This window comes from Tenebrio molitor, chromosome 6, assembly GCF_963966145.1.
Source record: "Tenebrio molitor chromosome 6, icTenMoli1.1, whole genome shotgun sequence".
Classification (NCBI taxonomy): Eukaryota; Metazoa; Arthropoda; class Insecta; order Coleoptera; family Tenebrionidae; genus Tenebrio; species Tenebrio molitor.
In genome coordinates, this window is record NC_091051.1 from 19605156 (window position 1) to 19618540 (window position 13385).

Sequence of the window (13385 nt, forward strand, 5' to 3'; positions counted from 1 at the left end):
TGCTCTTGTGTACAAAGATATATGGTGATATCTATTAATCTACGCATAATGTTTCTATTATCCCGAACTTTATCATTAAATGACTCTATTTCAATTTTGTGTGCCGAATCTAATACTGTCGCTATGTTCTGTTTACCCAGTAATTGAAATTTTACGCGTGACTTGATGTGCTCTTTTGATTTTTGGTGTCGTTCGATACAACGGGCAATATTTTTAAGATCATTAAATCCTAAACGCGACCAAACCGTGTTTTCTGCTTCAGCAGCAAATAGCAAGCAAGGCCAACAAAACAAGAGATTTTTATTCACACTTCCGACGAGCCATGTGCATTTCTGATACCACGTGGTGTTAAATGACCGTTTCTGTTTTCCACTTACGCATATAAGGCCGGTTAAATTTGGTTGTGGCTGTTTTAGACTTTTTACAAATAATTTGTCGTCATAAGACAATGAATGAAATGGATGACTTAACAAATAATCAATAATATCTTCGCAATTTCTTAAGGTGACTTCCATATCTTCATTCATTTTATCAAACAATATAAAAATAAATAAAATACAGACTTTTGACTAGGGACCAGTAACACCCTCCAAATCTAAAACAAAAACAAAGGAGCACCACCACCTACAACAACTTACACTTATAAACGACCGTTACACCACCACTGCATGATGAAGGTCAAGAGTCAAGAGTCGTTAGAGCTCGGCTGTAGTTGAATAGACCCGACACAGTGCGAGGATCATATGTCCGTACGTGACGTTTGCAACGGCGGCAAGCCTCCGAACGAAGTTATTTCTCGGGCGCAAAACGATTTATTCTGAGAGAGTCGATGCTAGTTTGGCGCATTTCGTCCGTTTAGCGGCGAACAGTGCTGCGCAAAATTAAACTCTGCCTCCGGCCGACAAAAGCAACAAATAATACTAACCGGAACCGCTAAAATCTTCTTGTAATACATTTTTACGACAACAATTATCATTTATAAGCAAATATCTTCATAAATAATATGATTTAATATAATATTTAATTAAATATTATATTTTTTATTTTCTTTTTATTTAATTTTATTTGAGCAGGCACTGCCTCCGTTGCCTCCTCGGACGAGCCGCCACTGTTATACAGCAGGTCGTGAATAAAACAAACACATCCAAAAACTTTTGTCAGTGTATGCAACCAATAAAACTCCTTTATTCTCTCATCTAAATCACATAGGTGGCGCTGTGGCGCATCGAATCGAGTTGACATACTGAAATGACGTCATGGTATTTTGTGAAAATCCGTGAAAGGAATGAGTCATCGGTAATTATTACGTCGTATTTGTTAGTATTCGATAGTATTCCAAGAATAATACGCGAAGTTGGTTAAAACAGCGTTCAAGAAGATTTCAGATCAGTGTAGCGCGCAACGAAAACATTGTGAGTCACCTAAAACAAAAACTAGTGCACACAACAAGCACACAACACACAAGTGAAACAGTAAAGTAAGTACGATATTGTTAAATGGGCGGTAATTAACGTGTTTGTGTGTGTAAAGGTTGTGACACGCCTTAGGGCTCGAGACCTTCACATTTCTTATTTTCCAATCATCTTTTCAAAAAATCTTGTAAAGCAGTTGTTTTCTCGTTGATGTTCTTTTATTTAAGTGACATAAATGTAACCTAACTTTTTCATTGCAGATTTTATGGAAATTTCGGATAACGTGTATTATTCGTTATTAGCTTTGGTGGTCATTCCCGTATACTTATTTTTCAACTTGTGGTCTTGGTTGGGCTGGGAGTTGTACAAAAACAACTGACACAAAATGAGCAGTTCGAACTTCAATGACAACCACAAATCCCTCAACAACATGAAGAAGAATCTAACCCTAGACTTGAACCAGTCGAAATTAAACTCGGGCCTATCGTTACTGGCGTCTCCTGACATCACTTCAGTCCTCAAAGTGGACACTCCGGATCTACTAAAAGTGGACACACCCACCATTGAGAACATTATTTTGGCGAACAACATCACTAGTTCTTCGTCCCCATCATTGATCTTCCCCCCGCGTGACGTCACCGTCGAACAGGAGAAATTCGCCGGAGGATTCGTCGACGCTCTCAATTTCCTGCACAACGGAAATTCACAGCAAGGTTCTGACAGCAATGCCAGCACGGTGTTCAACGATCAATCGAATTTTATGCCCATGATCAAAGAAGAGCCGCAGACCGTGCCTAACGTGAGCACGACGCCCCCAATGTCGCCGGTCGACATGGAGTACCAGGAGAGGATGAAGCTGGAGAGGAAGAGGCAGAGGAATAGGCTGGCCGCCTCCAAGTGTCGGTCGAGAAAGTTGGAGAGAATTTCAAAACTTGAGGATAAAGTAAAAGTGTTGAAGAACGAAAATGCCGAATTGGCGTCAGTGGTTAACCAGCTGAAAGAACATGTGGGGTTGTTGAAGTTGGAGGTGATGGAACATGTTAATGCTGGGTGCCCCATCATTAACACTCAATACTAGAATAAGACATTCGTCGGTTGTCAGAAAATCCAAGTTTGGGAGCTGCATAGGTTGTTTGTAAGATATTTATATTTTTTATAATGAATATACATCTAAAAAGTGAGTTTTGTACTTTCGTGATTATTGAAAGTTGCAAAATGTTGCTCTGAAAATAAGAGCTTTAAAAGTTCATATGCCATACAAAAATTATTTTTAAAATAATGTCTACCAAGTGATTATATCGTATTATTTCTATTGTAACGTATATTATTTTAAACTGTTTTTATTTTTATTGTAGTCTATCACATTTTTATTAATAAACTGCAAGATCTGTAGCTTTGTTTACCTATACAAGGTATCAAGTAAAACATAAGGAAAGCCAAGATTGGTTTAGTATAACAATAAATAAAATAGATTCCTAGTCATAACGACAACATAAAGATTGACTGTTTTAATAAATTGTCATAATTATAATACTGTAAAAGTGTCAGATTTCTCTGGAAATTGAATTATTCTTTCCCCATTCTGCCTTGATGCCTCCAAGCTCCAGATTTTTCCGAGTCACTATTCCAAACACTTCATTCGTGTCGTTTACAATCAGTTGATGTTGCAAGCCTAGATTTCTGGACATACAGGGTTATTATAAATGATTGTAGAGTCCAAGCAGGCGTAAAAACAATGGGTGATATGATATGCATAAAGTGTTAGCATTTGCTCAAAGTAAATGCTTTAAAGTAAAAGCAAAGTAAAACACATGCTAGGTATTTTTATTTTAAAACTTTACTCGTCTGTACATAACAAAAAGTAGACAGTCAGATTCACTTGTCAGATTGATTAAGACCCTGTTTTTGGAACGGTCCGATAACTTAACGGCCGGTTAAATCAAGCATTGCTATAGAAACGCTAGAAAGTGACCAATCACATTGCATGATTTTTGTATTTATCGGAGAGTTAACTAACTGGCCAAATAAAATGTTTCCAGAAACCGGGCTTTAATCGGATAGATAGATTATATTCGTGAAATACAAAAACGGCATAAACAATAGTACCTAAAACCAAAAATAAAAATGTGTTCATTGGATTCCGACGATTCATCCATCGATTGCGAAATGAACGGCTTATCGGAAGGTAAAAGGTCCGAGGATAAACAAGGAAGATTTTTAAATTTGTTGAAAAAATGGCCGGTGGTATTAAATAAGTCTCAAATTTCTGCAGTGAAAGGAAAAAAAGAGGGCTTTTCAGGAACTTTGCAAATCTTATGCACACATTTTTGGCGAAGAAATTACAAACGTCAAAATTTCAAAAAAGATAAACAATACCTATTAAAACCGAGAGAGTGCTCTGATGAATTCCACCATCTTCGCCAACTCCAACCTGGCAATAAAGAAAGTATTTATTAAAGAGTAATACATCTTTAAATACCTGAAAACCCGGTTCTTGCACAAATTGAAGATACGTTTCCATATTCTATATAGGAGATACGAGTAGCACTCCATCTCGTGTTTCATTTTTTTCCTTTAGCAAGGTATCCACAACATATTCAAAATTTTATTTCTGAAATCTATACCTACATTGATTTGTAAATGTTTGTGGTAGCGATTTTTCGTGGTTTATAAATTTTAATTTCTTGGACTGGCGGTACAAATTCAGCCATTTTGACCAAAATTATTCACAACACTTTGCCACTACTGTCAAATACCTATTTGGTTCAAGCTAGTTGAATAGTAATTTGAAAAAATATAAGTATTTTGTGATGAACCAAGGGGGCAATTCAAAAATCCCACCAAGCGGCCATCCTTTTTTTTTCTCTACCAACATACGCAATGAAAATAAAATCCCCGAAATTCAAAAATGAATAATGGCGTCAGCTAGTTAATTCTCTGTACTTTATTATACTTGGCCCCCGTTAATTTTGGATTCATTTCATTTGTTCGTCGAAAATCAACGTTATCACAGGCATTTCTCAATAAAAGGTATTTTGCGCCCCTCACATGTGTGTTTTATTTGGGGCACTCTTCCGACTGGAACCCTCACCGTTTGCATTCCGAACCTTTTTCCGCCAAAAGAAAAACTAAGTACTAGGATTATGCATACGGATTCAGCATTTGCATAAAAATTGTAAGTAAAAGCATTTGCTAACTTTTATGCATATCACCCAATGTAAAATTTATAGTTACCGCCCCATATAAAAAGCATCAAAATGATGTGAATAAGTGAGTATGTTACCTACACGCAGGAGTTAAAACTTAATATTTTTAGAATTGGTTGCAAACAACTCAATCTTTTTGGATTCAATAAAAAATAAATAAAATGCTCATCACAGCTCTTTTCACCTAAAAGTGACAGCGACAAAAATTGACAGTTTACATGAAAGCGGCAAAAATTTAACATGGGCGTGGCCAGTTTCGGCTACAATCATTTATAATAACCTTGTAGATGTTCTGAACAATCTGATCATTCGACGAAGTGAGGACGACTAAAAGTAGAGGATAAACAAAACAGAAAAACAAAAACAAAAATTGAACATCCGTGTGTGGAGTACTTTTGGTCCGGAATGAATGAGACGGTTCGATGCGTGATTTGAGTTTAATGTAACAATAACGGTAACAACGATGAATAACAAACAAGTAACAAATGAATAACAAAATGGTGAACGGCGTGGTTGGTGGTGCCGTGGTTGAAGTTGATCGGCGAGAGAGCGAGTCTAAGGGATGCGGCGTCTTTTATCCCTTCGGTTTGGCTCCCCCTAGTGTCGACACGTACGTGTTGTGGTGCGTCGATAGAGGTCGCCACAGTACTCCCCCCTCAGTGGCTGCGTTCTCTCGAAGATGTGGAGTTGAGCGTCGCGACGGCTGCATTGTGAGGGGACGCAGTCACGAAAGCAGATTGATGATTTCGTTGGCAGGCGTGTGCGAAGTGGTTCAGGCCCTGGTCGTTGACGAAGCGGAGGGACGTGCCGAACCCGCGTGTGCGATGTGGTTCAGGCCCTGCTTGTTGCGAGACGGAGGGACGTGCCGAACCTGGAGATGCAGCGAGCTGCCAAGGTTGATGCGACGGAGGTTGCGTCGATGTTGCTGTGATTCGGCCATACGAAGCGATCTGAAACAAACTTAGTAATGGCGCGAATGCGTGGATGAGGTTGTGTTGTCGTTGGCGATGACTCGGTCGCCGGCTTCTTGCTCGATGTTGCGGGCGCGAAAGTCGATGGCCAAGGAGATGCTTTCGGAGCATGACACGGCGTCGGCGGGAGCGTTCTCAGAGTTTGGTGCGTTTGTACCTGGCGTCTGCGATGGACTGGATTCCAGCGTGCGGGGAAGATGAAGGTGTCTGGTCGCGGTGTACACAGCGTGGTGCTCGCGGTCGTAGACACGGCTTGATGTCGGCGTCCATGTGGGTTGCAGTTGATGTGCCGAGGCGATGGTTGCTTGGTTTGGCTAGCACGTGGCTCGTGCCGAATGTGTTGGCGAGCGTGTTGCTCGTGCCGTTTGTGATGGCGAGCGCGTTGCTCGTGCTGCATGTGTTGGCGAGCGCGTTGCTCGTGCTGAATGTGTTGGCGAGCGCGTTGCTCGAGCCGTTTGTGATAGCGAGCGCGTGGCTCGTGCTGATTGTGGTGGCGAGTGCGTGCTCTGCCGTTTGTGATGAGCGGTGGGTACGATGGTCGGTGAGGTCGACGATGTCGTTCCCGTCGCTGTGGTGGTCGTAGCGATTTGTCTGGCGGAGGCTTGCATCCTGTTTGTTGAAATTCGGTGACTCGGGTACTCCACTTCCGACTCACCGAAACGTGGGGTTCACTGCCACGATGAGGGCTCGTGGTCGAGTGGAAGCCGTCTCCAGCGGTCGCACGTGTTGGTTTGCTCTTCGCCGACCGGTGCCATTGTCTGATGTTGTACTCACCAACTTGTGGGGTGCACGTGGTGCTGATTGTTTGCTCCGGATCGTCGGGGGTCAGAAGTTGTTGCCTCGTGGTCTTCCGGATCGTCGGGGTCACCAATTGTGGAGTACTTTTGGTCCGGAATGAATGAGACGGTTCGATGCGTGATTTGAGTTTAATGTAACAATAACGGTAACAACGATGAATAACAAACAAGTAACAAATGAATAACAAAATGGTGAACGGCGTGGTTGGTGGTGCCGTGGTTGAAGTTGATCGGCGAGAGAGCGAGTCTAAGGGATGCGGCGTCTTTTATCCCTTCGGTTTGGCTCCCCCTAGTGTCGACACGTACGTGTTGTGGTGCGTCGATAGAGGTCGCCACACGTGAATGACGGTGAGGGATCCCATGAACGGCCGGAGATCGATCAAATAAGTTTTCGTCTTCCTGCACGTTCACTTGTGTTACCCGTGGGCTGTTTGGGTGGTCCAAAACCACCCCCGCTCGTTCTTTTGTCGCGTTTGGTCCCAACTTTCTAAAAATAGTCGACGCCGGCCGGAAACGGCACGGCCACTGCCACTTCTCTACCTGATCTAAGAGGAGAAGGTTGTTTTTTTCCGTGCTCCTCTCCTTCTGCACAAAGGGCCTGACGGTCCGGGTAAACCGGCTGGATTGCGAAACGGCTATCTTCTTCGACGGGGTGCATTTGCTACTCCAGCGTTAAAACGGCATCGGTCAACAAATCTCGACACCGGCCCCGAAGATGGACTCGACAGTTCGACCGCTCCAGGGGGCCGGTGGTAACATAATGGCGCCCAACGTGGGGCTCTCCTCCGACAAGGCGTCGGAGAGCCCAAATCCCCGACCGATGCCAACGTCCCGGATGGCAGCAGGAAGCCGTCCCGTCCGTCAACAAGAGCCAGACGTGAAGAAGAAGTCGTGGGTCAGCCGCTGTTCATCGTCGACCCAGTCAGCTGCCCATCGTGTCCAGGACTCGGCCGGATCGTCAAGCCAGTCGCCCGGAGGGAGAGGAGTCACACCTACACCACCAAGGAGCCAGAGGATGGTGAGTTGAACCCCAGGGCCCGTTCGACTCCGTCTCCGGTCAGGCCTTCAAGGCCGACGGCCAGCCCAGACAGTTCTCGGTGCTGGCGTGTCAAAGGTCGACCGTCGAGACACCTGGTTCCTCCACCACCAGCCTGCACGTCGGAAGAGGATCCGTGAGGACGCCGCCGTTCCCAGCCGTCGGTCGTCCCCGCTAGGACGTCACCCCGGGGCCGCTGAGTCCCCGAGCCACCACAGCCGCCACCGAGGGTCCCACGTCCGCCCCAAGGAGCCAACGGTTGGAGCCCACAGCGCCCATGGACATCGACTCCGGCGCGCCAGAGACAGGTGTGTGTGCCCCCTTTTGTGCGCGTCCCCAACAACGGTTTTGTGCGTGTTTCGCGGAACGTGTCGTTTTCCGAGTGGCGATGCCGTCCGGGCCGTGCGACAGCCCCTCAACTAGTGCACCGAGGCGACGACCGGGGGCCCGATAATGAGCAACTCTGTCGCTGCGCTTCCCGCATCCTCGCCCAAACGCCATCGAGGAGGTCGTCCACCAGGCCAGTTCCGGCTTCCCGGGATTCAGAGGGACCCGCTGAGAAGTCGGACCCCTGCAGCTCGTGACAGGCTCCACCACCGTCGAAGACGGCGCACCGCGAAGCCCACAATGTCCCGGACCTACAGGTCATAGTGTTCGGCGACACCGAGACGCGCTCGGCACCACCATCTTGTGTCATTTTTTAATTTTAGTTGTAGTTTAAATCTTTGTTTCATTTTTCCGTCTTTTTTTTGTGTCGTTTTATGTGTCCTTTTTTGTGTTATTTGAATAAAGAAAAAAGGTGAGGGCTGAAGCCGGCGTCAACGATTATGAAAGTTGGGCCTCCGGAGGGGGAGAGTGTGTTACCCGTGGGCTGTTTGGGTGGTCCAAAACCACCCCCGCTCGTTCTTTTGTCGCGTTTGGTCCCAACTTTCTAAAAATAGTCGACGCCGGCCGGAAACGGCACGGCCACTGCCACTTCTCTACCTGATCTAAGAGGAGAAGGTTGTTTTTTTCCGTGCTCCTCTCCTTCTGCACAAAGGGCCTGACGGTCCGGGTAAACCGGCTGGATTGCGAAACGGCTATCTTCTTCGACGGGGTGCATTTGCTACTCCAGCGTTAAAACGGCATCGGTCAACAAATCTCGACACCGGCCCCGAAGATGGACTCGACAGTTCGACCGCTCCAGGGGGCCGGTGGTAACACTTGCTACAAAAAACAAAACAGCGTTCCACAGTGACGGCTGTGACAACGGCAACGGTATGTTCATTAGGTCACATTTTATTGGGAGTACCATCGTGATCATTAAAAACGACTACACTAAAAATTTGGCTGTGTAAATTTGAATGAATGTCATTGTGACAATTGAAAAATTCCGCAATTAGAGATTTTCAAAAAAAACATTCTCAAACCCGAATACATAATGGTGGTACAGTTGGCTTCAAAAAAAAACGGGAAATTGGAAATTTAATTTGTCAATTTATGTCTGTTTGACAGTTGTATTTCTGATACATAAGTGCAGTTTTTTAACCTAAATTCTAAAAGGCCTTTTCAAACTATAAAAATTTAATAAAATCTGACAGAAATTTTTCTGACAGTTCCCGTTTTTTTTGAAGCCAACCGTACCATTAGAAACATTGCTGCCGAACTGGGTGTTAGCACTATACTTGGGCCAACCAACAGATATAGTAATAAAAAAAAGGGGATGTGGCCTAGTTGCGTAGAACGATATACACCGAAGCCTGTTTCACAATGAAGCAGGTTCTTTGCCATTTGTCATTCTTAGTCACATTTTATTGGGAGTACCATCGTGATCATTAAAAACGACTACACTAAAAATTTGGCTGTGTAAATTTGAATGAATGTCATTGTGACAATTGAAAAATTCCGCAATTAGAGATTTTCAAAAAAAACATTCTCAAACCCGAATACATAATGGTGGTACAGTTGGCTTCAAAAAAAAACGGGAAATTGGAAATTTAATTTGTCAATTTATGTCTGTTTGACAGTTGTATTTCTGATACATAAGTGCAGTTTTTTAACCTAAATTCTAAAAGGCCTTTTCAAACTATAAAAATTTAATAAAATCTGACAGAAATTTTTCTGACAGTTCCCGTTTTTTTTGAAGCCAACCGTACCATTAGAAACATTGCTGCCGAACTGGGTGTTAGCACTATACTTGGGCCAACCAACAGATATAGTAATAAAAAAAAGGGGATGTGGCCTAGTTGCGTAGAACGATATACACCGAAGCCTGTTTCACAATGAAGCAGGTTCTTTGCCATTTGTCATTCTTATAACTCTTGAAAAAAACTATTTTGTAATACAAATCGAAAAATGCTAAGGAAAACAAACAAACATATAATCTGTTTCAAAATCAAAAATCCACCACCTGTTGAATTATGTTGGCAGAAAAAAAGAAAGCCCTTGAAAAAGTTTAATTTTTTTGGGTTGCCTCAACCTCTCGCCAAAATTTGCCATTAAACTGTTGAGTTTATTTACGAAACACAAAATAATTATTATGTACAAAAAAATAAAATGAGAATAAAAAACACGATGAACTACGACCAAAACGACACTTGCAGACACACTAAAAAGAAAAGTCGGCGACGTTGTCGGTTGTATTTTCGAGGTAGAATGCACTGTTGGTGGATTTTTGATTTTGAAACAGATTATAAATACGTGGTCAAACTCCCGAAGCGAGGTTAAAACGAATGAGATGCCGGATGCCGTCAAGTAATTTTTGTGGATGTGGGTGTGGGGTACCAATACACGAAGAAGTGTTATGAGTGTCCCCACGTAAGGCCCGAACCCGGGAGGTACTGCAGCTGTCGACCCACGACGGTACCGATACCCAAAGGCCCCAACTTGGGCCGGCGATACAAAGGGTTGTTACAACGGGCGCACTCGAATTCCCGTCTGACTTATTTCTTGTCATAAAGTAATGCAAGAATTCCCGTCAGGTAATTATCAGCTGATATAATCCATAACTCGAGTTCCCGTCAAGGGTAAGAGCGCTTCAATCCTTTACTTACCTATCCCTCTAGCCGTTGCCAGGTACCATTGTTGTTTACCATTACGTGGACCAAAAAAAAAATGTTTAAAATTTTAAAAAGTTACAAATACCGTGTGATCAACAATTATATACTTAGATAAGGGGCGGCTGTGACTTTGACAGTGTCAGATTTTTCGTATCTTTGCTAAGTCAGCTAATATACGTCAAACAACTGTCACTATTAACCGAATTTTAACGCAAAAATGGTTTTTATTTCAGAACATACAAGATTCATCATTGAATCTTACTTTCGTAACAGTGCTTTCAATAACCAAGGTTTTTTTCTGACCGGAATTCGAGTCTAGAATTTCGGGTGCATTTTTACCTTGACGGGAATTCGTGTGCAGGATTAAAGGGCTTACGTCCAAGCCCAGGTATAAAATATTATGCTGACGGGAACTCGTGTGCACCGGTTACAACAGGTATTTGTGCAGTTTTAGTAAATTTGTTGAAATACGAGTATGAATACCGTTGGTCCAGTGAGTTTTGAAAAAAATCGATCATTGTCGATGAAGACAAAACAAGAAGTCCGCCCGTTCTAAGAGTAGCACACCAATAAACTTGCGTTGATGACAAATTTGAGTCGGACCGAGTCCACTTTTACATTTAAGGGGTGTTCTACCTGCGCAGTTGCGCCCGTGTCGAAATGTCTAGTTTCGGCGATTCCAGATTCATTTCGAATTTACGTAGCGTGTTGGTGATTTCCTGTGTTATTTCCGAGTCTTTTTACTCCTTTTTATAAAATCAGTTCTTTTCAGGGCTACACAGTTTTATAGTGTTCTTTATTTAGGTAAAATACCTACAAAAATATAAAATTTACCAGTTAATTTGTTTATTTATTCGCAGAAAGCACTTTTAATGGATGGTTTAATCCGAATGCTTTGCTAATGTTTCGCTCAGGTAAATTCCAATAAAAATAAACAAAATGGTTGATCTTTCTTTGAAATTGCAGGTACCAAGTTGGGAGATTATCAGGACGAAATGAATCACACTAATTTTATCACCTGGGTTAGAACCAAGCTGTTGCCAAATCCGTCTTTTCCCGTTTCGTGCATTTTTGGGTTGCTACCTGCCGTTTCGGGCGCCAAGAATTTGCTGTACATTTAGATAGTGCTTGTTTGTGCGTCGTCATTTATAGGGCTTTCTCTGCAATGGTACTAATTGACTCCAATTTATACTCGTATCTGTACCTAAACTGGCTAAAAGGGAAAAGTTATTATACAGGGTGTTCCAGAACTCGCGCGTCAGCCGTTAACTGCTAATTGTAATATTTAATCTGACAAGGATTCTACAACAAAAAACGCCAAAAGCATGTTAGTTTTCAAATGAAAACGATTTTAAGATAACCAATCACACACGCCTTCCCGAAGGTAACTCTACTAAATGTATGCGTTCCCGAGGAAATGACTTTAGATGTTGCTGCTAAAAAACTGTGATGAAACGTTTGGACAACTTTTATTAAATTTTGTCACTTTGACATTTAACAGAAAACGGAAACAACATTAAACGAAAAGTACATTTTTAAAGTAAATGTTCAAATTGTGGATTTTCTCCTGACCATACGTGAAGATTGTGACTATTAAAAGTCCCTTTGTGGCAAAAATAGGATTAATCCGTAAGTAACACATTTGCAAGAAAGCCTGTATTCTCTTCGTGTTCCTGGAGTTCCAATCGAGGTGCATAATCTTCCGATAATAGACATTGAACTTTGGTGTAATGATTCGGGTGCATAAGGTGACCTTTTAAAATGTTTTGAACAGTATTTTTTGATTGATTCAGGATGTCGGCCACATTTCTAATACTTCTCGCTCCATCTTCCGTAAATGATTGAAGTACGACTCCTTCCGTATCAGGACTGCGAACCGTGCGGTCAACACCACCAACTCGTTTTCTATCTCGAACCAAAAAACCAATGGTTCTTGTTCTGTTCATTAAACCTAAAAATACGTCCGCACTAGGATGCCGACGATGTGGAAAGCGTTCACGGTACAACCTTGGGGCCGCTTTAGAATTCCTGCCACTTTCCCCGTAGATTATCATCATTTCGGTGTATTCTTCGGAAGTGAATATTTCTTACTATGTTGCCGTCCAAAAATCGACACTTTTCAAATGTACTAATTAATCTGTGCGATTCCATTTACACATTGTTATGATTTAGCGATCGATTTTTTAAATGATTTTTAAAGAGCTTGCTGATTTCTTAAAGCAAGTTGATGATCTCTACAAATATATATTTGCTAAATTAACTTGATTTTTTTAAATTTTGATTCGGAAGTGATTTTCTAATTTTTAAAAAAATATTTAAAACATCCAATTTTCAATGTAACGATCGATATTATAACCATTTGGAAACACAATCGCACTGAATGTCACTTTGACGTTAGTATAAAACGTTTGCATAGTTGACCAGACAAATATTGACTTTTTAACATTAATTTTGTTACCTGGTAACAACAGTACACGGAATAATTCACCTGATACCCTTTACTAATCATTCTTCTGTGATTGGCTATCTTAAAATTGCTGTAATTTAAAAACTAAATGGTTTAAGAAAAAAAATCTTGAAAATCCTATATCAGATGGAAGAACAGAATTTGTGGTTTACGGCTGACGCGCGAGTTCTGGGACACCCGATATAACCTCTTCACATCTAATATAAAAACGCACTTAAATGCGTAAGTAAGTGGGAGTTTATCATAAAGCCTTTTCGGCAAAGTACCTTATTCTAAGCAAAATCAAACCAGTATGAGAAGCCTAAGAAATAAGTCTACAGTCAAGTAAACGAATAACGAAATCAGTCCCAATTTGGAGAGTTTTGAATAACGTTATTTGACAGCGAAACATAGTAAATACGAGAAATAAATTATGTATAATGTATTTGATTAAAAATACACGTTCTTAAGTAAATATT

The 13385-nt window shown here is 42.0% G+C and overlaps 3 protein-coding genes across 3 annotated transcripts; 2 read left to right on the top strand and 1 right to left on the bottom strand.

Annotated features, from left to right (window-relative positions):
• The first annotated feature begins 671 nt into the window (after positions 1-671).
• On the top strand, positions 672-1791 carry LOC138133059 (phosphatidylinositol N-acetylglucosaminyltransferase subunit Y). The gene is made up of 2 exons (XM_069050852.1): positions 672-708; positions 1673-1791. The coding sequence occupies exons 1-2, from the start codon at positions 672-674 to the stop codon at positions 1789-1791; spliced, it is 156 nt and encodes a 51-aa protein (XP_068906953.1).
• A 6-nt stretch (positions 1792-1797) lies between these two features.
• On the top strand, positions 1798-2953 carry Jra (Jun-related antigen). The gene has a single exon (XM_069050527.1). The coding sequence runs from the start codon at positions 1798-1800 to the stop codon at positions 2488-2490; it is 693 nt and encodes a 230-aa protein (XP_068906628.1). The 3' UTR covers positions 2491-2953.
• Positions 2954-5036: 2083 nt separating this feature from the next.
• LOC138133060 (uncharacterized) lies at positions 5037-6344 on the bottom strand. The gene is made up of 3 exons (XM_069050853.1): positions 6313-6344; positions 5747-6232; positions 5037-5568 (listed from the first exon to the last, which is right to left on the bottom strand). The coding sequence occupies exons 1-3, from the start codon at positions 6342-6344 to the stop codon at positions 5391-5393; spliced, it is 696 nt and encodes a 231-aa protein (XP_068906954.1). The 3' UTR covers positions 5037-5390.
• Positions 6345-13385: the final 7041 nt, after the last annotated feature.